The following is a 26,601-nucleotide window of genomic DNA, read 5'->3' on the forward strand; positions in this document are numbered from 1 at the left end:
TTTATTTGCAAAATACTCAAGAAAGTGGAAAATTAAAGATAAAAGCGCGTATTTTATTTCTGTTTATTTATTAGCAAAATATCCATAACAGAATCATCTACAGATTCAAAACATTCAACAGACATTTTATACAATTTACATTAATATAAAAATACTGTAAAAGTTGCTTCTAGTATATTACATGGTATAAATTATAAAATATTTACAAAATTTTATGAATTCCATCTAAGGTTATGAAAATCACATTTTTAGTCCTGCTGGGCTGGTTTATAGTATAAAACAATTTATCAGATCACATGTTTAGGCAGTGTCTTATGCAGTTAATACGTAATTCGCATTCCGAAGTCATACAAGGCACTTCGCTTTACAGAGTAATATCAAAAAGTTTACACAAGGAACACACTCGAAAACTTCCTTTTTAAAAATTATTGAATATACCTAACATGAAATAGAATTATTATTCTAGTGTTAAAAATGTTAAGCAACGCACGGATTTAACGTGTGTGAAAAATATACATACAAAAAAGTTGAACTACGTTCTGCATATGTAAGCATTACATATAAGTAATAAATGGACATGAATGAATCAATGAACAATTGATAAACTTACGATTGTTCTCGGGTTTTCTGCTTATGGATTCTATTCTACACAATTTCGCTGGAAGAAAACTAAATGTATTGGGAAAAAGTCGCCTTTATGACAAAAAACGGCAATCCCTAGAATATGGTACTTAAAACAATTTGTTACAAACTATCCTTTCAGGATCGGCAATTTTTACATCGTTACAGGTTATATACATTAGTTGCTTAAAAAACATAAAATGTTTCGGGCCATTCAATATTCGTAATTAGCTTAAATTCTTGTATTTCGTGAACAAGTTATACAGAACACGCAGAGTTGACTTCAGATCCAGATTAACTATATCTGCAAAGAGGAGAAAAAATAATTCTATTACATCTTACAATGTAGCACAACATTGTATCAATAATTATTAAAACCAAATTGATCAACGTACTAAATATATATTTATAACAATGTTACATAAGTTTTATTTATATCGGGTTTTGCTGTTTTGTCTTATTCATACATGAATATTTTCAAAGCTATAATGAATAATATACAATCAGAGACGTAGGGTCCATTAAGGCTAAAGACTCAGCCTATCCAAATATTCATACATCAGTCTCAAATGATGTTTTTTAGACATTAATACAATGAATTTTATTAAAATTGATTTATTTTATATTGCGCTGTTCAAACATCAATCGAATACTAATAGATTTGAAGTACAGTTCCTGAAATATCGCATTTTAGGCTATTTTCACCTAGCATTGAGCGCTTCTCATGGAATCAAGTAGAGTGGGTGGCAAAAGCCATTCACCCATCGCTCTCAGCAGACAAAAACTATTTAAGCAATACACTTATTCAACACGCTGCGAAGAAATTGGACGAATGCTGACGAAGCTAGCTAAGGCTAGCCTTTCGGGTGTTCAGGAATACAAAAGCGACAGATGCGGTCTTGTCCGGAAATAGAAAAACTATGAAAAATTCAGTAACTCGCATTCAATAAGCACTTCCGACGAAAATAATAATAAATGTTATTATAAACAGTACCTTATTCTGTACTGGTTTGCGTTGTCACAGCGCAAATTATAATTTTAGCTTGCTGTAATTGGCTAGCAGTTATAATTGTTTGTATTTTTTGCTTTGCGGTCAGTAAGTTTTGCGAGGACCGATAGGGAATGGGGTCCCAGGTGCCACTGAATTTTTCTTTTTTATATTTCCATCTAAAAATAGCTATTTTTGTAAAAGCATATAATAGCACGATTGATTGTGAGCTACAGCACTACTGTTTTGTTGATGTGTATTGTGCGTGAAATGATAGTTTGTGTAATTTGGGGAATTTATACTTAAATATGGTCTATATCAGTTTTTACTTATTTCTTGGAAGTAGCATATAGTGTAGTTTGTCAGTTTTGTGTGATATGCGTGTATGTAGGTGTGTTAATGAGATGATATGTGTAGACCTACTACAGGAATATCGTGAAACTTAGTGGACGATCTCATTGAGAACGAGACAAATTTCACCTGTCTCACAATAGAGGAAAAAGTTACAATAAACGATCCACTTCATCTCTCTTGCTTGTAGAAAAAATGAAAAGGAAGTAAGACATTTCCAGTCTACTGGTACCGTACAACAGTATGGTTAACTGAAAGTACAGAGGAATTGGTAGTCCTACTAATTTCAATTAGCTTTACACTCACATACACATACAACTGAAAGGTTTCATGAAGCTGACAGTAATCGCAAAGGGACTGAGCTCCTCCTACCCACCCCCTAGCTATGGGTCTAATTTCAGCCTATCAATTTCGAAACTTCACGCTCCGTTACTGTATACAATAATTATTGAGTCAACACTATTCCAGATAGAGCCTGTGAGGCCACTTTATACTGGATAGAAGGATGTCGACTAGGGCTTATAGTTAAAAATACCATCCCGGCATTCACCTGACAGAAAAAAAAATGTCAGGATAGCAGTCATGGATTTGAAGCCAGAACCTCCGGATTACAGCAAAAGCACGAACCTACACCAGCTTTGTTTTCAACAGAAAATGATATGGGCACAATCTAAATTACAGACAGCACTTCGTTATACATAATGACATTAAATGTATAAATCCACCTAGGCTGAAAGACTGTGCTCTTCTGAAGGATCAAGCTTAAATGAAATAAGAACTAAAAGCTCTTCTCATTTTACACATACGAGATACTTTCATACAAAGAATATTGAAGTATATAATATTTACAGTTCATCTGTCGCATAATAGTTTTACTAGGAAGCCCCGAAATAATAATAGTAATAATTAACAAAATTACCTTCAGGTCTGGCCTTTGGTTTCGCCAATCCTACTTCCTGCATGAGTTCGAAGGCAAAGCTTACATTATGAATTTTCTGATCGTTGTCTTGAGGCGTCAGGTGGAAGTTATACAAAGGCACGAAGAATCCTTCCAGCAGTCCCATAAGAAGAGTGAGGTAGACTCCATCGTGGAACTGGGTATCCAGGTCTGTCACTTCCAGATTAACTTTGTTCAGATGCTTGTTCACAAACGTCACAAGAGACTGCAGAAAGATATATATATATATATATACAAGTAAATTCTGACTTTAAATAAAAGAAAATACATAAATAATCTGAAAGTTATGTTTCAGAATGCTAAAATAAGATTGAAAAGTCCGAAAGTACTGACCAACAAATCTTAAATTTAATCGACTGTTCGTGCATTCGGAAAGCAAATCTTAGAATTCTGTCACTGAACACTATAGCCTCCCAACTACAATTTTACGAGACAGTGCATAAATGTGCAACCCCACATGCTGATATCTATGCTATTTTAAAGTGTGTATGGATCCTGCAATAGAGATACTGTACGTCGTTTGAGACAGATGCAAAATTTGGTAAAAAGAATGCTTCAACTTCCAAAGGGTGTTGCATCTGTTACGTACTTCCTAAATGACAAGTTTATTCGTAACACAGCCAAGAGAGAAAAACAGTCGAAATTGCGCGGCGAGTAACTGTGGGTATCCATTGTGAGATAGCCATAATTTACAGGATATTTAAGAATTTTCAACTAAAAGGAGAAGTTGATTGTTATGCCTGACCGTCTTATTAGTACTGAATAAGGAAAGCTTTGTAGCTAAATAAACGCATGGCAGGTGTGTAATATACGATAGAATAATTAAAAGCTCACAGTTAATGGGATCAAATAACATGAAGCATTTTAAACTGATACCAACGTACTAACCTTTTTGACTACTTGCAGTTTGTCGGGGGCGTGGTCGAAGAGCGTGTCAAATGCATCTCTTTCACAGCGCATCCCAACATCATCATACGACGACGTGATTTCTTCTCTTACAGTGCGATGCGTCAGCTGACCATCACGTTTCTATAAAATATCAGTAATTACAATTACCACCACATAGATTAAAAAAAAGAAGCACTATTAAATCAATTCTATTTCATTCAAAAAAACTTTAGTTATGCATTATTAATTTCAAATATATTTCCCTTAAGTGGGTCCTAAATAGATGGAAGGAGAAAACTTTACCTACATGAAAGGGAAAACTTCGCATTATGCTCGTAGGACAATTAATATACAGTTTAAATCATTAGACAAATGTGTGTGTGGATATAGTGTAGTAACCAGATATATTTAGATAACTGATTCTGACGCGGCCTACCTTCCAATATAAGGGAAGTTTTTATACCGATATTCACTATTCAATACAATGTTGCAATCAATATTTGTAGAATTCTGTTCAGTCTTTTCTCTGATCTCCCCATTTTCAGAGTTTTAAAAGTTCGAAAGGAGAGGTTTTTTAAAAGTAAGTTGAGAAATAAAGGATCACTCTATGCCAGAAAAATAATATATATTCTATCGATAATATGTAGAAAGATTATGAGGAATAAGTGCTATGCCACAGTTTTATTTTTCTTGTAACTAAGCGATATGAAAAATTATTTTTAATTGTACAATTTTCAAAGACGCCGTCCCATGATTAATTCTCTCACCCATCGTATAAACATTAAATTAGAGCATTTTCATATGATTAAAGCAAACCTTTTCGAAAGATTACTTCGACTATTACATTATCAAAGGCGTAAAGCTAAAGGAAAATTCGTTACACAATTAGGAACAAAAACTAATCGAAACTGATACGAAACAAAGAGTCCAAATCCTAATTATAAACAGGAAACTTTTCAGTCTGTGCGTGTCGGGCCTGCCTATCTGAGACAATCTGACTGCAACCTAAAAATTGTGTACTACTACAATTTTTCATTTCAAAATATCACAAGGGCCACGCATTAATATCTGCATAACCTCATATTGGTTGGGGGAGGGGGGACTCAAAAAATGTAGTTAAATAGAGCTTTGCACGATTTTACGTTAACGTACAGCGGGTAATAACTAATATAAAGGATCAGAAAAATAAATAAGCGTATGATATTTCAAAGGCATTTTTAAAAAAACTTCCAGTAATATTGAAATCATGCTTTTACATTCTAAGAGTTACTTCACGGATAAAGGAGGGTTCATACGAGAGTGTATAGATAAGCATGTACACATGGCAACATACAAAGATTAAGGAACACATTCGAAATGAAAAAAAAAAAAAAAAAAATCAAAACATTCGCTCCAGCTTATCCTGGAAGCCCATAGATGGACTGACATAAGAACCTGAAAATTTAGAAAATAAGATTTAACAGAACTGCAACTGAGCTTTCATGCTTACATGCAGATGCCTTAATCACTACGGTATCAACTCTTCTCGTATAGACCAGCCACCACACATTTTGATTGTTTAAAGCGATGTTCCAAGGGTTACACCAAAACTGAAATTGGATTCAGTTCCTGGCCAGTTGCAATTTTCCTTCTTTCAAATTCAATAGTTTAACTTTGGTTATGAGCCAGATGCTTGCATTTTATTTCTAACGTTACGTTGATTTAAATATTGTTTCAGGTTCCATTTACCTACCAGCCATACCTGCTGGTCTAGTGGCTAGCACGTGTGCCTTGTGATCCCAGATTTGATTCCGCTGGGAGAAAAAAAAATGAATTATTTACTTCCATTAATCATCAGTCTCTAGCTTAAAGTGCATACATAATCGTGGGATGTTAAACTAAAAAAATCATTTGATTTTTTTTTTTTTTTCATTTACCTACTACAGAGTAATATGTAGTGAAGTTTTCTGTGAAGTTTTCACAAAAGGAAAGCGATTTACGAAGGAAAATAATAGCTATTTACGAAGGCAACTAACAAATATAACACATCCAAAATAAATAACAGTATAACATTAGTGTTATGAGAAAAGAAAACCACACAATTCTAAGTAACCCAGTTATAATTGAAGAATCAATTCAAAAAAGAAATATTGTGTAATGTTACCTGTACAACAACGACGCCGACGGACACATTTTCTGGTAATCTTATTGGAGCCCTAAAATGTCGAGCAAGAGCCACCAATAAATGAAGAATTGCTACGATGTTCTTCGTATGCACACTTTCTACACTCCACTTCTGCTGAGACCAACGAGGAAGACCCAGAACCTAAAAAAAAGAGGACACATTATAATGCAGTGTGTGATTGGAAAAATATGTTAAACAATGTTCTATTTGGTCTAGGAATTAATTCGTGCGGGTGGACAAGAGATGGCGCAACGAACGGAGCGTCCCACAGTTCCGTGTATCCACACATGTGTTGCAAACCCCTGTCATCGCGTATCGTTAGTAGTATAGGGCAGTGGATTAAAGCGTCAACAACACCAGTTTGTAGTTAAGTGAACATGGCGCAATTTGTACCTGATAAAGTGTTTTTGCGGGGTGTCCTGCTGCATTACTTTAACATGCAGAAAAGTGCGATTGAAAGTCATCGTATTTTGGTGGAAGTGTATGGTGACCATGCTCTAGCTGAGCGAACGTGTCAGAAGTGGTTTGCACGGTTTAGAAGTGGTGATTTCGGCTTGGCAGACCAAGAGCGAGCTGGACAGCCAAAAAAATTTCAAGACGAAGAATTGACAGCATTGCTCGAGCAGGATTCGTGTCAAACGCAGGAACAACTTGCAGCAGCATTAGGCGTTGATCAAACAACAGTCTCCAAACGCTTGAAAGCCATGGGAATGATTCAAAAGATGTCACATTGGGTTCCACATGAATTGAAAGACAGAGACGTTGAAAGACGAAAAACCATTTGCGAATTGCTGCTTCAACGACAGAGTAGAAAGGGGTTTCTGCATCGAATTATTACGGGTGATGAGAAGTGGATCCATTACGAGAACCCTAAACGAAAAAAGGCCTGGGTGAAACCAGGTGAACCAGGTCCATCACAACCAAAACGAGATATTCACTGTGCAAAGGTTATGCTGTGCATATGGTGGGATATGAAAGGTGTGGTGTACTATGAGCTGCTGCAACCGTGTGAAACTATGAATGGAGAACGTTATCGACGACAATTAATGCGTTTGAAGCAAGCTCTGGCCAGAACACGACCAGAATGGGAGAACAGACATGATAAACTTATTGTTCAACATGATAACGCTCGCCCACATGTCGCAAAACCGGTCAAAACCTATTTAGAAAATGTCGGATGGGAAGTTTTACCCCACCCGCCGTATTCACCAGACGTTGCTCCTTCGGACTACTACTTGTTCGATTGCATGAACAACGATTTGATTGGACAGCGGTTTACTTCTTCAGAAGATATCGAAACATGGGTCTCTGACTGGATCGCTTCCAAGGATGAGGACTTCTTTCGCCACGGAATCCGTACATTGCCTGACAGATGGGCGAAAGTGGTGGCTAGCGATGGACAATATTTTTCTTAAGGTATTTATGTATTTTGTGTTTGTACTACAGCTTCAATGTGTGCGTACCAACCGCACGAATTAATTCCTAGACCAAATACTTTACCAAGAATGTAACTGAAACTCATCTGATTATAATGAAGAAACTTTCTCATCTACTTTCGGTTCCTGAACCAAATGATGATGATCACCATGTCTTTTTCAACTTTCATTTATTACATGGATACCAGCTACTTTCTGAGTTTCAATGCTACCCTATACTTAACATATTTGCCGCCCCATCTATATCATTGAAAAAAGATGTAGACAGTTTAATACAGTAAAATAAATAATCAAAGTGAAAGTGGAAAAATATGTAAAATAAATGTAAAATTCTCGTGCCATATACGAGAGGGGGAGGAGGGGGGTTAAGTTTCCGACGTAACACGTAAATTAACTCAATTTCAAAATCTTTTTAATATGTTATATAGACGTGTTTTAGAGAACGGTTTGAAAAAAATCATAAATGTATTACAAACACTTCACTTTTATTGCAGGTGATCCTGGCTTCTACCAAATGGGAGAAGAGAGCAATCAACTACTTCTTCGAATATATATATATATATATATATATATATATATATATATATATATATATATATATATATAGGAGCAAAGGAATTTTCGATGAATTAACACAGACAATGGCCAATCACAGTCCACATAGCACAATGAAATCGTAGGTAACATAATTTAAGAGCGGAAGGAGGAGCACAGAAGATGAGGCGATGTGTAGAAGAAGATCCATAATAGTGAAGATCATGGAAACTGTTAATCGTGTGCACATGAACCACGCAGACAGGCGAATTGGTCTGTCAAGTATTGAACAGGCCGTATGGATCAGTGTGAAACGTGTGCATTATAACGTGCATGAAGAATAGACTATAAAAAAAAAAAAAAAATGTCGGCTAAGTGGGTGCCGAACTACTCAAAGCTGATTAGAAGCGAACAACGAGACTGTGCAGAGTGTACATTGGGGAGTGCTTCCAACTTTATTTAAAAACTGTTACTGTTGATGAAACACTATTACGTAAGTATGATTCTGAGACGAAAACTGAGTCTAAGCAATGGCAACGTAGTAGGCCAAAGAAATGTCGCAGAGAAAGTGTTTTTGAATTGTAAGGGTGTAATCCTGAGCGAAAATCTGGAGAAAGGCACTCATGTACATACACGCGTCCAGGATCAATTTCTGAAATTTCCATAACTGAAGTACGGACCTAGAAATCTGCTGGCGCCCCGAGTCATGGGTCCATGTTGGCTCGTGGGTAAAGCTTCTTAACCAACGAGATAGTCATCTTTATTTTATTTATTTAATAATCACTAGATACAGTTCAGAGACCATTTTATACTGGATATCTAACAACAATAATAACAATGGAAAGGATTTGGAAGGTATCGGCCAAGGCCTATTTAGTAAGTACCAGGCCGGCATTTGCCTGGTAGGACTGAGGGAAATTCTGGAAAACCCGTCAGGATGGTCGTCAGCGGGAATCGATCCCACGATCTCCCGAATGCGAAACCAGCGCTCTACTACTTGAGCTACTAACAAGCAAGTTTTTGCCTGCCACACATGTAATAGGAAGCAGGGACCCTTTCGTTGTATGACTAAGAACAGCAACCTAAAGGGAACAGGTTAATCTTAATTTCACCTGGTGATGCTTCGATGAGGTGGAAGCAGAGGAGCAGGCTTCACAAATAAATAAAAGTATATATTGCCTCAATATACAGATACTTATCCATTTAATGGAACACCTAAAAAATGTGCAACTTAACCATGTTAATATGGCGTTGAAACATCTTTCATCCTCGGAACAACTCTGATGCGACATGGAATGAAGTCATGTAAACTTCGTGAATGGTACAAAGTGGAATATGCAGTGCATCACTCAGTTCCGAGAGAATGGACGCCGGATTGTCACCAAAACGGATGAGGTCCGGGGATTGAGTGTGCCAGGGGAGGTGTCTAACTTCACCCAGTCATTCCTGAAGCCACACCGCAACAGCTCCAGCGCCAGCTGTTTGAATGGGCGCATGAAAATTCTGGAATATGACGACATAATGACGGGCAATGATGAGACTCGTAAGCATCAGCACAGGACCCACTGAAAACCAGGATATTGCTACACACAATTTTATCCGACTTAATTTCAAAGACCACATTGTCTTCATGATCATGTCATCGTCAATGAACGTATTGACAGTGAAATTTTTAATGTTAACTCTGCTGGCATATGTGGACTCTGTGCTGTTTGACTTTCTAAAAAGGATTTTTTAGCTGACCAACAGTGACTATTTTACTCGACATTTCATCTAGCAGCTATTGCATGATCAAGAAGACAGTTTACTCTTCAAAGTAATGGATAAAAATGATACTCCAGACAAATTTTAAAAGTTGATTGAGAATGAACGTATTGTAGTCTGTCGCTCTCACAAGTTTTTACTTAATTTTTCTTCTGTTCTGTATTTAATGCAAATGAAGAAATGAGTGTAAAGGAAAGATAAAAAGGGAAGGATGCAAAAGACTCGTATTAAAAACCAAATACGCCTAGTTAATATGCTCTAAATCCTACCTTGTTCGTAACGTCCAATATAACTCTCAGCTTCTGCTTCTGTCCTTCTTCTGATTGGGTCACTTCAGGAACATCCAACTTTTCCCCTGTCAGTTTCTCTATTAGAAAGGAAACAACAGATAATGCGCAGAACTTACGATGAAATATAAGAAACGTGTTAAGCTATAAACATCTTCACTTATTTGAAACACTACATCAATAATATATTTTTGTCTTTGGAGAGAGAACTTCATGTTATCACAATACCTTCCATATATTATTATGAAGTTTTTAAACAAGTGTAATTATATACTCCTTAGCTACTCGAAACTAAGTTAAACTTGACATTTTGTACATTTTATTTTTATGAAAACTAGTTACGACTTTGAAAATAAACATCAAAGTTTCACAGAACACTTCCAACATTCAACAGACTTCTAAAATATTATGGTCGTAATTATTTTTTCCTCTGAACTGTTACCATTGTTGCGTAAAAGCGTCTGGGAGTAATTGTATTGTTTAATAGCACCAATCAATCTCCAATATAAATATATAATGCCTATATAAAGTGGTTGTAGCTACCTTCAGTGCAGAGCAGCAGCAGTAACAACCTGTACAGTGCGAGAGTTAGTTGTTCTATGAGACAATGAAGGGTTAATGGCCTACTGTTTTGTTTTATTGGATGGCAGTCATTTAACTTTACTGAAAGGAAAGATTATGTCAATAACGTAAGCGGTAGATCAATTAATTCGATTTTTTTCCCTAATGCTGAAAATTGGGCTTTTTTTTTCAAGCTTTATACGTTTTAAGTAAATAAATCGTATTGTGTTCCAGTTTAACCACGGAGCCTAAAGTGGTACTTACAGCATATTTTACTAAATTAACAAATCCGTAGTCTTCTCGCCGTAAACGTGGCTTCTGTGACGTTCTTGGAGTTATGACAAATACACAAACAACTCATTTTTAGGTAGATTTGTTATCTATCCAACATTAATTTAGACTGTTAATAAAAGTTTCTTCATACAGGGTCTCACTTGCAAAAGCGGAAATCACAAAATAAGGAAATAGTTCCTCCACTTTTCACTTAATCATAAAACTGCTCTCATTACTCTTGTGAAAAATTTTCAATATCTGTTTTGCTCTCTTCATCGGTCAGATGTATAGAGAAAAACTAACGCCGAAATCTCACATTGGGTACGAAAGTAGCAAGCAGGCCACTTGAGATTATTCGAACATTGAACTTATTTTAGTTGTTTGGAAAACAACCTATCTGCTTCGGAACATACCAAATGGGAATTGTGATACTTAAAAATAACCAAGCTAAATAAGTTTTAAATAAAATATTACGAGTTTTCTATTCAGAAACTCCTGTATATGGGCCTTGCTCCGAAATGCATACATACCGGGCACAAACGGTTAACGTAATAAGCAGTTCCTGTAGATGCACTGCAGTTCTAAATTTCTCAGAAGGTTTGTTATTTGTGTAATATCTTTTTTAGAATCAATTGATGTTAAGTAACAAACGAAAGAAAGGAAAAAAAGATAGAACTGTCAGATTTAAATCAAAAGTAAATGGAACACACAATTAGTGTAAATAAATATGATAAAAATAGACACGAAAACGAAAATGCTACATTTAAATTTTTTAAGAATCTTGAATCTTAGGTAGAAGAGTAACTTACCCAAAAGTTTCTGCAGAATTTGTCCATCATATAAATCTTCCTCAATATCTTTGACTATTATTCTTTGATCTGCGAGTTCATCGTTAATCCAATCAATGAGAACATACATCAGCTCCTTCAACTTCGGATCTTCAAAGGATCGAGGTTCTATCATCGATCGCTCTTCATTCTCCTCTACAAAATTAAATATACATTTTACATTTTATTTTCTTGACAAATTATGCAATAAATTAAACAACTCCGTTTAATATTTGAACTTGATCACATGCATATTATATTTACATAAAACGAAACTTATTGAAAAAAGACCTGTTGATTCTCAAACATGCAACTGAAGCCAAAGCTTCATTAAGAACCGAACAGACAAAATCGATGAAATGAAAAGACGCACCTAACAAAACTATACAAAAAACATTGACTAACTGATAATCGACAGAATTAGTACTCATCGGGATAAACTGATAGAAACAAAATGCATAAATAAAAGTACTTTATAGGAACATACACCATGCAGCTACAGAGTGGCATAAGTGACCTATTATATCTGATCGTGAACATAGTCATTCTCCGAGATGACGCAGTTTGTTGGCATCTCCAAGTACATAGCGAGTAATATTCATTAGAGTGGAAAAAGTCACGCAAGGACTAAATCCCTCGGAGCGGCTGTGGCAAAATAATCTTCATAATTACTGTAATCGTAGGCATCTAGCCAGACTTTCAATCACAAAGTATTTTCAAGCGAGGCAACAACTGCTACAAGAGACCATTACCGATCCCAGTCAGCCAGTCTCCGACTGAATATTTTGATGAGAACTGCATAAGAATGTCATCTAACATCGAACTGTACGCTGTTACTATGTTGTTACACCGCTATGCATCTGCAGCTACATTGCAGTAGAACAAAACATCAGATCGAAGACACAGGTAAGGAGATGGACTTTATGCACAAGTAGAGAGATGCTGAAGCAACTGACAGTAATCGATATCATTGTTTTTGCATTCGAATCCTTAAATAAAACCCAGATTTCAAAATCTTTAGTTCATTTATTATGATACTCATGCTCATTATATAAACTTTCATGTTTACTGTTGCACACAATTTATCAGTTTGAATATCCATAACTTTAAACCAGTATTCGAACGGTCAGTTGAATATGATTTGCTAAAGGAATTTACAATTTTGTAGCTCATCAAACAAAATGAGCCCGAGGAACTTAGCTAAAGATGATCATTTCACTAGATATGTCAACTAATGACACGAAATAAACTTAGTTCCAAGATATTTTTAAACAAATGATGATCTAAGCACAATTAATTATTATTTTCCAATGTTATGTGCACTAAATAATCAAAATAGACACTGGTAATTATACCGAAACAAAATATTTTAGGAAATCTTATTATTTGATAATAATTGAGTGCACTTATTATACAAATCATAGTTAAATAGAAGAACAAAATTGGCATTAAATTCATAGTCTATAGAGTCCAATTCTTATTCTGTGGTGCAGATAGAGAAAATAACAGCACACTAGAAACATTAAGAAAATTATTTAATGTTGGAAAATTATAACACCATTTGACTAATCAGGAAATGATCAAACAAAACCAAATAAAATTAACGAAAAGAAACTGTGACGAAATCAGGCCGTTACAAGAACTTTCAATCGAGCAAAGAAGGTACATCCCAAGCGGTATGTCGTACAAAATAAAATTCACCTGACATGGACGAGGTAACAATAACACTGCACTACAGAAGAAAGGCGACGCATATGGTCGACTGAACGCAGGTTATATTTTAAAGACGGTCACTCAAGAGTCAGGCGGAAAGCAGAAGTTTTCAACGCAATGTGCAAAGGATTTTTTACAATGGGATGAAAATGTCATTTGAGGGTAGGGTGGGGAATTCTTAAGTGAGGTGTCCAATCGCATGAAAGCAGTGCATTACGTACAACTTCTAGAAGACGAGGTATCATCATCCCTCCAAGATGATGCCATTATAGAGCAAGCCACAATATCATGACACTGTCCAGCGAGCTACAACTGTGCAGTATTTATTTGCGGAACAGGGTCTGGGACCGCAGTGGCTTAGTGGTAGAGCGCTTACCTCTGGTGCATGGAGTCCCTGGTTCAATCCATCCGCGCCAAGTGAACTTTTGGTAGACAAGCACCGTGTGGGGGAATTTTCTCGTGGTTTTACTCCCGTTTCATCCCCCATTATCATCTATCTGATCATCATGGTCTCCCTTAGCCTCGCTGCATTCTCAAGAGGCATTAAACTAACTTAAAAAAAAAAAAAAAACTCAGGTGGATATTCTATCTCGCCTGGCCCGCTAATTAGTCTGATCTAAATGTTAGAGAAAACAGAAATGTAATTTGTTAAACACTTTAGCCAAATCGTAGCATGTGTAGCTTTCGAACTCGTCTTCTCGGATTCTATACCCAGCGACGGCAGAGTTTCACGTTCTTTTCAGCACCTAGGCTATGTAAGACAGTGCTTACTGCTTCATGCGGAATCCCAACACTTAATAAGTGTCTTTTTCTGTGAGGCAAGTGTCTCCACCGGGATTGAACCCAGTACCACGCGCGGTATTCATTCGGTTACAAAAGGGCACTAGATATTTTAGTGATGATTTAGGAAGCCGGTATGGTAATAGCGAAGCTACCCGAGTTAAGAAAACAAGAGCACCGCTCTAGTAACTTGCTGAGAATCGAAACGCTAAAACGCCCATCACAATTTGGCGTGACTAGCCACATCGAGAGAGAGAGAGAGAGAGAGAGAGAGAGAGAGAAACATTATGAGCTATGGCGTCCGGAAGTGTCAACTTTATAATAAACAAATATTTATCAAGCAGAAAAAAATATCCTTTTCCTACATGCTTTTTAACTGCAAAGAAGAACTTGTACTTTAAAACATCCAAAACAAACTGGAAGTACAGAGTACAGTTTTAAGGCACACCTCAACTCTTGCTGTTATGAAAGGTCATGCATTGTTGCTATCTTAGATGTACGATATTTTTTATTTGTCCATTCTGTACGTTAAAAGTGGAGAATGAATCTTAAATTCGATAGTAAGATCTCACTTTCTTCCGATTTTGTGCATAATGAAAAATTCTTGGTTTGTCTCTGTTTGTAAAATCACAAACACCAATACTCAATTAACGATCTTGAGTGCGAATCACTAACTAAACTGACGATATTGGAATAACTTGAACTATCTAAACACTGAAGAATTACTTGAAAATCGAGAGAAAAAAATCTTATTCTCGAATTTTAAACTCATTCCATTACTTTTAGTTAATATCCAGGATGGACTTAAACAATTTTGGCTATCATATAATTTACGTACGCCCCAAAGAATAGGTGAGGAGCACCTGGAAACTACACAGATTTTGTCTTTTCAATGTCTCAACCTTCGATACTTTTCTCACAGTTACAAGATATGCATGCCATTGTATCAATTAGCAACTACACGTTTCTTACTTTAATGTTCAGCACGATTGCGAATATGGAAAAATACATTTATTCCAATCCTACAAAAAAGCCTGTATATATTACCAAAACACTTTCACTATTCACTAAGATTTACAAAACACTATAAATCTACAGGTAAATAACTACAGCTGGCAACACCTTTTACTTAAAGATTACTAGCACCTGAAATCCCACTTCAAGTATCGCTCTTAAAACAGTAGTCACGGATTGAACCTACGTGCAACAGGGATCGACACCTACTTCGTACATGCAAACAAATTGAGAAAAAACACTGCTCAGCTCAACACACAATAGCAATGATGAATGAAACAGAAATAAACTTACCATTAGTACATAACGTTACAAATTGCCCGAAACAATATGGTTAGTTGAAGAATAAGTAAGAAAAAAACTGACCGTACTGCAGAGTTCAGTGGTAATGCATCGACCCGACAAGCGAAACACCAAGGTTTCATTTATCGTTAGTCGAACGATCAATACACTAAAAACGCTGCACTAAAACAAATTAAGTTATGTACGTGATCGGACATTTGAGTGTAACTGCAAAATAAATGATCAGGCACCTAAAAATATATACAAACAATAATACTCATAGCAAATAATTAACGAATTGCCTATTTTGAGGAGTGTTACCCTGCTGCCATATTCCGCTAAGGTGTCCGCTACAATTACCCTCTCTAACGAAAGGTGTTATAGATGCAAAAGAGGAATACTCAATGGTGACAGCAGGATAAAACTTCTCTAAATGTCAATTCGTTTATTAATTTGCTACGAATACAATGACTGACTGCCTCGTCAATATGCAGTTTACACTTAACTACAACATTCAACAATTAGTTTCTAATTTTAATTATTTCTTTGATGGAGCTTAGATTCTCTTATCTTCTACTAATCTAGGTTAGCTTCTTGTATCTATCGATAATAAAACAGCGAATATTTCCGAAGTGTGAGTGTTTGTAGCATACTATTATTTAAGTATAATTTATTTACAGATAAAAATAAGCGGCGAAATATTTTTACAAACAAACAAAAAAAAAAAAAATTATTTGCTCCAAGTTATACTTATAAAATATCTACTACCCCAACCAAATTTTTAAATAACAATCAAAATTCAGTAACGCTAGTGAGATTCATTACTTGCATGACATTTTCTCTTCAAAGCCTGACTCGTTTACTAAGAAGGAAGACCCAGCGCATATTGTTGAAGAACAAAAGAATCTAAGTTCTATTCAAGGAATATGGCAGCTGCTGAATGGAGAATCTCAAATTACCTAAAGCATATTCTTCCGGAGGCAAGTCTGGTGCAGTTGGGCTTCCTGGTGAATCTATGGCGTGTTTCCCCTCCTCCTGCACTTCTTGTACTACAAATAAATAAAACACATTGAACTATTTCTGACCATAAGTAATACTTCACTCACTCCAATTAGCATCAATAAATCGAAATATATATATATATATATATATATATATATATATATATATATATATAGGGTTTTAATGAATTATACCGACAAACTATAAGAGCTGATTCTTCACATCAAAATAAGATAAAAAGTTCATATGGACCTATGGCGAAAAGTGCATAGTTTCAGTCAGGGCTGTCCAAAATCGCGAAAAAAAAAAAAAATTCAACAGGCTCATTTCGAATTTCAGAAATTGTGGATGGTGATCCTTATCAGCGTAAAGGAAGCCACGCATACACAATCCAAAAGTTCATATTTCGTCAATTTTCAATAGGTGTACAGGGTTTAATATACTCTCAATAGAGTCTTCAGATTTACCCTGATTTCAAGGAGGGTCCAAAGTAGGCAGGAGGTAAGCTTTGACAACAATCGACATCCAGTGCTTCGGAGGGAAGTCGGAAGTGTTAGGAACAGACAGCTCGATGTTTTTTGTGTTCGGAATAACGAGTGATGCGATGTATTTCGTCACGGTATATTTCACTTTTTCTTTATTTATAAGCGTGAAAGAAAACATTGCAGCATGAGTTTTCTCGAGTACGAGAGAATATGCTGCTGACGATCCTTAACACTTTCGACATCGCACCAAAGGATTCCATGTTTGCCTACTTTGGACCAATCAAAGTCGGAGCGTATTTCAAAATTCGCTTGATGGCATGTCTGGGAATTTCACCCTGCATGGAAAACTCTGTACACCCATCGAACATTAATGAAATATGCATTTTTGGATTGTGTATGCGTGACTTCCTTTACGCCGATAAGGAACACAATCCACAGTTTCTCCAATTCGAAATAGAGCCTCTTGAAATTTGGACTTTTCGCGATTTTGGTAGCCCTAGCTCAAACTATGCACTTTTCCCCAGAGGTCTATATGAACTTTTTCTCTTATTTTGATGTAAGGTATCACCTCTTGCACTTTGTCGGTATAGTTCATTAACACCCTGTATATATATATATATTGAAAATATATACCGGGTGTATCAAAAATTCAGGGGCCAAATGCCAACACGGTTATGAGTAAAAATACAAAAGTACGATTATCTTTACTCCTTTATTCATCCTTGGCCCATGGCCCCGGACTTTGATACATCCTATATTTTATATATATATATATACACTGGAATAAAATTTGCCTTATAGCCCTATCTTTTCCTAAGATACTAAAAGTAAAAATTATACTCACTGAAGCATTTAAATGTTAAAACGGCGTGCTGACAGTACGCTTAAATGACTTTTTATCATCATCATACGTGTTTTTTTTAAGATATTATTATGTTGATTGTATAACTACATATTTTTTATCAGTATCCTCCGGTTGTTCAAAAAATGTCAATTGCTCCCTTGAGTTTTAAGTACTTTTCTACGATAATCTGACAGCATTCAGATTCTTTCTATAATATTTTAGAATAACATGCTTCCATCTTGTAGCTCTTAACGCGTGGTTTTATTATTAATAATAACATAAATTACTCTCATACGCAAAATTCAGTTTTATTCTTCCTATTTCACTAGTACTAATTTACTACGGTATATACATGAGTATTTCCATAGTTGACATAGTTTTGACGCATTATGAAAGTAGTTCAATGAGTAATTATATAGCGGATGGAACACATTATAATATAACGATTACTCAGTAACTAATGTTCTTTGAATTCTTCTTTCCAACATTTCGAGTGTTACATTCGGAAACTTTTTCAGGGACATACTTTAACCCTTTTATCACAATATGATTTTCACTTAATTCTTCTATCAACACTGGCACTATATTTGTATTTTGTAAAGTAATACACTGTAAATCTTATACGTGCAAGATTGGGGGAAATACTAAATATCAGCCCTGAACCGAAAGAATCGAAATAATGAATGAATTGCCTAAAAGAAAAACTTGTTTGCCATCGCATTTTTTGTATAGTGGTATTTTGATTGTGCATTGTACAATCAACCAAATTACGGCATACATACAATAGTATTAACTTTCAATTTGCAACCCTGTATGTTGCAGAAATAAAATAAAAGGAAGTCACATCTACGGGAATTCATTTGGACTTAGTCTCCTGAAGGCAATCTAGGTCATTGTGACCACAAGTGTACAAACGAGTTATCTGAGTATTGAGGGACGGTTCTAGAATGCTGGTCCACACAGCATTCATCGGTGAAGGTGAGGTAGCAGCGAGGTTGGTTTCTTTCTTTGTCCAAGCTCAATAATCAAATCACACAGTAATACGAGCTCAATAATCAAATCACACAGTAATCAAGTGAGCGAGTGATGGTGGGTTAGTAGCAAGGTTGATTTCTTTCTTTATTACAACTCAATCGATGCGCAGCAGTTCTCAAACCCTGTCATATATTAGATAGTGGTGATTTAATTATGTCTCTGAATGAAGAAAACTGAAAATAGAAGTAGGAGATATTAAGTCACTGCAATGTTACTGTCTTGTGCACTTGGTTCTTTACTCCAACTTGGAATTAGCCTAGTTATTCATATTATATTTTTTCCTTTCCTTCTCCTTTAAATTCTGGTCATCAAACAGATCCAGAGGTACCTACCCTACCCTAACTAATCGAATCTATGCTAAACTACTCTCCTACCATACCATTTCCGACATTGGTCTACTCTACATTTTATACTATTAATGTGTGGATCCCTTCTGTAAACTGTGAAATATAAACACTGGCATTTATTCCGAACTTGGTCGTCCGCCTAGTTTTTGGTTACAAGCGTATAATTGGTTCCTTCGTGTACCAAAGTTTAATATTTAGTTCATATAGTATTGCCGAGCGAGCGTTATCGAGTGAAGACGGATTAGAGACCCACAGGGCACGTTGCTTTTTGTCTTTATTACAACTAAATGGGAAGGAGTACATGTGTTCTAGATAGAGATGCAAAAAAGCCGGCTTTTTTGAATCGATCGTTTTTTTTCACATAAAAAGCCGGCTTTTTTGGGAAAAAAAACGAGAATTTTGGAAATTTTGGCGTTTTTCAACTTCATGATTTTTCTATCTAAATAGCTTTCTTATAGTATATTCTATAGTTATATAAGAATTCCATGACCTGAATGTGATATTTCGCTCTGAAATTCGCCATCAAGATGGATGGAGCACGTGTTTTACGAATTAAAGCTAACATGAAGAATGTAGTATTTAAGGGTAATTTTAGAGGCTATTTAACTTTATTTTAACTTTTGAGTTATCGACATCTCTTTTCTTTTCTAGTTTGTCATCCGTGTTTCATTTCTAAGAGCTTTTAGTACTCTAGCTTCTAGCGCAAAAGTTAAACTTGCCCGTTTTTCTATTTATCCGTCAAAGCGTACGTTTTTCAATATATCCGTCAAGCCGTACTTCCATATTTCTGTTATATTGTAGCTGTGAAGTGATTTAGCAATAATTTTCCGGACACAACCTTGAATACCAATTTATACAAATAATCAGTAGCGGATTTAGAAAAGTACTTTAGGAGGGTTTTTTCTGATTGTTTCGTTTCCTAAAAAGTCCTAATTTTATTTGGGAAGTACTTGAAGTTTATGAGTACAGGCATAATATTTCGTTTCGTTTATATGTTTAGCAATAATCTTCCGGATACAACTTTAAAAATCATTTTATACTGAGAATCAGTGGCGGATTTAGAAAAGTATTTTGGGAAGGGTATGTTTAGTTTTTTTAAACATTCGTAATTTTTATTTGACGGGAGCTTAAAGTTTATGAGTAAAGGCATAAATAATAGATATTCCGTTTGTTGCAGACATTCCGTAACTTTGGGGAACGGGCTTCAGTCCGAAAGACCGCCCCCCTAACCTTCGCAAAACCGTCACTGCTGGTAATTAGTAATAATAACGATTTAAAAACAATAAAAAAGGAAGTCGCCCAACTCACAGTACACTATTTCTACATTCACAGATGGAATGACGAAAAGCTTTGTCAGAATGGTCGAATGCTGGTTGAATCCCGGACTTCCCGATAGAAGCGCAAAAGCTAATCACTCAGTCATGTTTGTTGTGGAGTTGTATTTAGCTTAACTTAAATATATTCCGTAGTTTTTTTTTTTTTTTTTGGGGGGGGGAGGGGGAAGTTCCGTAATGATATGTTGAATCCCTCTTGATAAAAATTCAGAAAACTTGAGGATTGGGTAAACTGTAATGGTGGCTCTATAAAACTTAACTGTAGAATTTCAAGAATATACAGAACCAAAAGCTCTAGATGTGCAGCCTTTAAGTGTATCATATAAATCTAAGTACTTCTCTTATGTTTTATTTTAATTTTATTTTGTTTCAAAAAGAGGGTATGGAATATTTTGAAGTAAAAATACTACATACTATTTTGCTAGTTATTTGTGTATTCTTTAAAAAGAAGTGTTTACTCTTAGGGTTGGCTGGTTTACACCAACTTTTTTTTTAATAACTGGTTTAAACCACAAAAATAAAAAGAATGAAAAATGCGAATCGTGTGAATTTCATGGTAACGTTTCCAGATATCAAACCACCTGCAATAGTTTTATTTCCCTTTCACCTTTTAATCAAGGTGTCCCATGTTCAATTCTCGGTCGAACCACAAACCTTCTTTCATGCGTAACCCAAGTAGCGGTTCGGATGTCAGTTTAAGCGAAAGTCTTCTCCTTGATAACCTCGGTATTTCGTAAGGATGTTAAGCCTAAATATACGAAACAAACCAAATTGTATATTTCTGCATGCCTAAATGCGTGTTGTTTTATAAAGAAGCCAATATTGCTTAAATATATTGATAGAAATTGGCAAAATTTATCGATTGCCTACGTAGCTTCCAACATTAGCTTGGATTAGACTTTCAATGATATCTACGTACCGGTACTAAATTTGTAATTTAATACCTCAGTTTTAGCGTACTGATTATGGTACGTTGACCTTTAAATTTTACATGCAAAGCAATAACAGGATTTTCCCGTTATTGTCTTACATTTCAAGTAATGACGGGATTTTCCCAATGGCTAGGGCGGGAGATTCTCAACTTAAGAAATTTACTGACCTCACTTCTTTAAGCTTATGGGAGTTCTTCCGGCATAACCCCGCTGTTGCATAATAACATCAAGGCGAAACAAACTTAGGCTATTTCTGTGAATATGTAATATAAATACATAAAGCAAAAAATCTAAGTCAAAAAAGCCTGGTTTAAACCAAAAAAGCCTGGTTTAAACATCCCAAAAAACGGGTTTTTGGCATTTTCAAAAACAACCACGGTTCTTGCCAACTCTGCTTACTTTTGTATATAGGAGGTTAAAAAATTCTTATTATATACATTGGTTAATCCTGTGGAATTCATAATGTAAATATGTTGAAGAAAAATTGTTTGAAATATTTTTTCGAAATACATAGTTTATTTTCGATGTTTTATATTATTATCAGCATCAACCACTAATTAAATGATTTTTTGTGTTATAGAGAAGCGATACAAAGTCTGTTTTATCAATTTAAATTAGTATTTTGAAAAAAGCCCAAAATTTCCCAAGCAAAAAAGCAAAGCAGAAAAAACCGAGTTTTTTTCCAAAAAAGCCGGTTTTTTCCGAGCCCTTGCATCTCTAGTTCTAGATCCTTGCCGCCATACTGGTTATGTTACCGTTAATTGACAAGTATAACTTTCTCCAAGATTTTTTTTTTTTTTTTTTTTTTTACAGTTATTTACTTACCGCATCGGTCAATGTTCCGTTAAGGGGGTCCAGTGTCTTTGACACCACTTCTTTCTATTGATTTTCGTTTGATTACATAATATAACGTTATATTAGTTTCTGTTAGGTTAGGTTACGTTAGGTTAAGTTAGGTTAGCTTAAGGGGGTCTAGTGTAGTTTTGGACCCCCTTAACGGAACATGGACCACCGCATCTTCTACAATCTATTTTTAGATTTATTAAGCCATGACTTTTACTTACTTTTAATAGATTTTCCTTGTTATCACCAGCCATGTTTACAAAACAAATGCTCATTACATTCCCATAATCCTACCATGAAGTAACCTTGCGCCAAATAGTTCCATGTTTAGTACCGTTTATATAAGAAAAGGGTTAAATTCCAAAGTTGGGCGTCCGTTTCCAGCGAAATTTTTAAAATTTACAGGAAATATATGGATAATTTGATCGTTTGTGTGCTTGATAATATATAAGTCTCTCGAAAAATCTGTTTATTTGTTATATATAAGCGGTTATAAACATGGGACTATATGGCGAGCGGAGGGAACTACTTGGCGCAAGGTAACTGAACAGTTGCATTGTGGGAAAGAAACGAGCATTTATGTTACCAACATGGCGAATGTACAAGGGCAATGAACTAGCAGTTTTAACATTTGTGAAGGAATACATTGATAACGAGCAAAATCTTTTAAAAGTTTGTGAAGAGCACGGATTAATGAACCTAATAACAAATTGCAGAAAGTGTGGAAAGGAGATAACAGTGAAAAAACTTGACGAAAGCGGACGCCCAACTTCGGAATATATGCCTAAGAAAATAAACACAACTTTCGCTCTCCTATGGACGATGCCCACTAAGAAAGTGTACCCGTACCTGAATTTTTTAAGATTTCGGATTCCACGATTAAGGATAAAGACTTATTGTGTTGGTCAATGTTCCGTTAAGGGGGTCCAGTGTCTTGGACACCACTTCTTTCTATTATTTTCGTACGATTACATAATATAACGTTATATTAGGTTAGGTTAGCTTAGCTTAGCTTAAGGGGGTCCAGTGTAGTTTTGGACCTCCTTAACGGAATATGGACCATTGTGTTTTTGGACAAACTTTCACGCGATCAATAGATTTTACGCGAAAAATCTTCCAAATATTGGCACCCAGGTTTTTAATCTCAACCTACCTACAACTTTAATCTGCAGGAAAGCATTACTTTCGAACATTCACATACAACAAAATATCTATTTCTTACTGTATTCTTTTTTATTATTTATTTATTACTTTAATTTATACGAGCTATGCACAATTGTAAGTCAGTGTGAGAAACTCCTAACAATAACCCGTTACAGATGTTAAAGGGATGTGATTATCTCCTTATATGGGAAATGACAATCCCACACATTCATGATAAAGTACAGCGAGCCACTTACGAAACTCTAACACAGAAGTATGGTGAAGCTTACCTTCCTTGATCTTCTTTTTCCTTCCTAGAGTCCCTATTTTATCCCAAAATGATTCTTCCTTATCGTCTCGTCTTGCAGCAATAGGCCTCGGTGATTTTGGTCTGGGTGACGCCATGGTAACCTTACTTCTTCCTTTGGTTGCCTTGGTAATACCTACAGAACGAGAGCAACAGTATAGGTGGGAGTGACCACTACATCACTTACGATGACGTAATATGAGTATTTGAAGAAACGTCGGAAGCTTTTCTAAATTTAGCAATATTCGCTCCGTTCTTAAACTAGGTGTAAATTCACGTATGAAGGTAAAATTTGAGACTCAAGAACAGTTAAATAGCGACAGCAGAAACAAATTATCTTATTCCGTAACAGTTTGGATCAACGTTATGAAAATCTGCGTTTTAGTTTGCGATGATAGGATTAACACTTATAATTGACTTTGTACGTTTTGCGATGCGTTACGCTCCGCATTTGCGAAGGCAACAGAATAAGTCCGAATGGCAAAATCGGAAAGAAAACTGCAAGTAGGGAAGATTAATAAACCATTGTAGTGTACGCATATTATTTTTTCATGATATACCCCAATAATATATGAGATACAGGTTCATAATTACTACGTGATTTATTTATTAGTAGCTAAATTGCCCGTTCTTCTCATGAGAGAATAGGTTTGTGAAAAATATTTGAATATCTTTCCCCCTTAGGATACGCATTTCAACGAAAATGTAGTTATAAAAATCCATAAGATTCTCTACTTTTGGTGTACATTTTGAAACACACTATTCCCTGCTCCGTGCAGAATACGTCTCTTAATAAATTGACACGTTAAAAACCCAGAAAGGGGCCGCCAGAACCCAGACTATGATGGTATATCACAAGTTTATTATAAACTTTCAAAAACATATAAAAAAAAACAGCTTAAATTGTTTTTGTCACTCAAAAATCTGGGGCCTAGGCCCTGGGCTAGATAGATCTACCACTGCCCCAAGATATCGGGTATATCAAATATCCGGGGCCATAAAACAACTCCATTATGAGTAAAGATATAGAAAAATGTAAGAAAAGGGAAGTTGCTAGAAGTAGTCGATCTTTAATCTAATATAATGGAATTTTTACAATCGCATGTCGTTTGGGCTTCGTACTGCTAAGGTGCCCTATGTTAACTGAAAAATTAACGTTCTCAGTTCAGCAGGCTGCTCAAACGAAAGTTCAATCAAAAATGCCCGAGAAAGTGAACATTGTTCTGTGAGCGAGCCTAGAACACCTCGAATCCGTTTCTCAAAAATCCTGTATTGTTAGTAGGATATGGTGAATTCCCAAGGGAATAACTTGCTGAACTGACAACGCTGCTTTATCTTTAATAAAGGGCGCATTACTAGTGTGGAGCCCAAACGGCATGTGCAAGTGGAAAATTTCTAACATTTTAGATTGAAAATCTCATATTTTCAACAACTTTCTTCTATTTTTTCATTGTTTAGTATCTTTTGTCATAAAGAAGTTGGTCTATGGCCCAAAATTTTGATACACCCTGTATATAAGTTTAATGGTAAGGGATGAATAAAATTTTCAACTACTTACTTTTGAGCGTTCCAGTTGACTCAATATAAGGTGTTTCAGAACATGCAAGTCGCGAAGTTCCTGGTTCACAACTATCACTGACTTTTCTAATGGAAGATTTTGCTTGATTCTCGACAGACGCAAATTCTTCTGAATCTTGGCTATCTGATTGATTTGTGAATTCCTCATTTTCTGATTTATCTTCTTCTTCACTCCAGGTAATTTTACTTTCTGTTTCGCCCAACTTCGGTGTAATAGGACTTGTAACATTTGCTTGCTCGTTGCTTTCACTCGAAACATTGGGGCCCTCGTTTTCGTTGTCAACCTTGAACTGCGACTGATCTTCCACATTTTCGCTATCACCAGTAAAAGGATCGATAGTAGCACCCCTATCTGGGGAAGGTGGTGTCACTTTTAACTTGAAGTCAACAATTTTCGGGGGCTCAACGTTAGGTGGTCTGACTTCTTCATCTGAGTCGCTATCAGGAGCACTTGGATACAAGCGCATCTCGAGAGATGATTGACGAAATAGTGTTCTACATATGGGTTTCTCCCCAACGTCGTCCATGTTGAGAATTGCGTTGAGGTAATGGGAGAAACTTCTAATGTAGTTCAACTGTGAATCACAACTTCCGTGGCTGGTTGGAAGAACGGATGTTTGTGCATTTGATTGCCAGTTCCGTTTTCGCACTTGCGTTTCCTCTGTTTGGTATTCTTTTCTCAGAAGGCTTATCTCGAATATTAGACCTTCAGAAGCTTCCTCTATTATGACAGCTTTCAAACCGTTATGCAATATCCAAGAATGATAACCAAGATGTTTGAAGTCTCTCTTTTCATCGTCAACGTGAAATACTGGAAAAAAATCTGGTAGAGACAGTAAAGAGGATCACGCGATGCTTTCACCTATGAACGAATCTGTGGTGGTGTTGAGGTGGTAAGACGCTAGACATGATATACTTTCGCATAACCTAATTATGTGAAGTTTTACCTTCACCAATATTTTGTGAAGTTTAATCCAAAGATCTTTTAATCTCTAGAAAACACGTCTGTTTGGCATCAACAACAATACTCTAAACCAGCGAGCTGTTGGTGGTGGAGGCGGCGCGTACGACTTATGGTGGTTTAATATTTATTATGTCTCCGTCAGGGGCGGCCCTAGGCAATTTGCTGCTCCGTATAATGACATCATTTGCCGCCCCCTTTCTCCAGAAAGAACAAATCTTAAAAGCCATGGTTTTAAGTATGCTGTCCCATCATGAACAACGAAAGGAAGGGAAAGAGCACTTGTACTCAGAAAGGCCTAAGCACTACAAATATAATCTCGTTGTGTCTGTTTTTTCCTTTAAAGAAT

At 35.9% G+C, this 26,601-nt stretch overlaps 1 protein-coding gene across 1 annotated transcript; it reads right to left on the reverse strand.

The window, feature by feature from the left end:
- Positions 1-49: 49 nt before the first annotated feature.
- parvin (beta-parvin) lies at positions 50-25,824 on the reverse strand. The gene is made up of 9 exons (XM_081727599.1): positions 25,272-25,824; positions 23,697-23,849; positions 16,401-16,490; positions 11,635-11,808; positions 9,974-10,071; positions 5,950-6,111; positions 3,807-3,947; positions 2,880-3,123; positions 50-925 (listed from the first exon to the last, which is right to left on the reverse strand). Exons 1-9 carry the CDS (start codon positions 25,816-25,818, stop codon positions 849-851), a joined length of 1,686 nt encoding a protein of 561 aa, XP_081583725.1. The 5' UTR covers positions 25,819-25,824; the 3' UTR covers positions 50-848.
- Between the last annotated feature and the right edge of the window lie 777 nt (positions 25,825-26,601).

This window comes from Thermobia domestica, chromosome 10 (genome assembly GCF_964235325.1).
Source record: "Thermobia domestica chromosome 10, izTheDome1.hap1.1, whole genome shotgun sequence".
Taxonomy (NCBI): Eukaryota; Metazoa; Arthropoda; class Insecta; order Zygentoma; family Lepismatidae; genus Thermobia; species Thermobia domestica.

Excerpts from the sequence above, each read along its gene's own strand:
- parvin (XM_081727599.1), bottom strand. The coding sequence starts at position 25,818 with ATGGACGACGTTGGGGAGAAACCCATATGTAGAACACTATTTCGTCAA. Across the intron at positions 16,491-23,696 it reads GAAAAAGAAGATCAAGGAAG|TACAAGAAGTGCAGGAGGAG; the intron begins GTAAGCTTCACC and ends ATTTATTTGTAG. Across the intron at positions 11,809-16,400 it reads TCCGGAAGAATATGCTTTAG|AGGAGAATGAAGAGCGATCG; the intron begins GTAATTTGAGAT and ends TTAATTTTGTAG.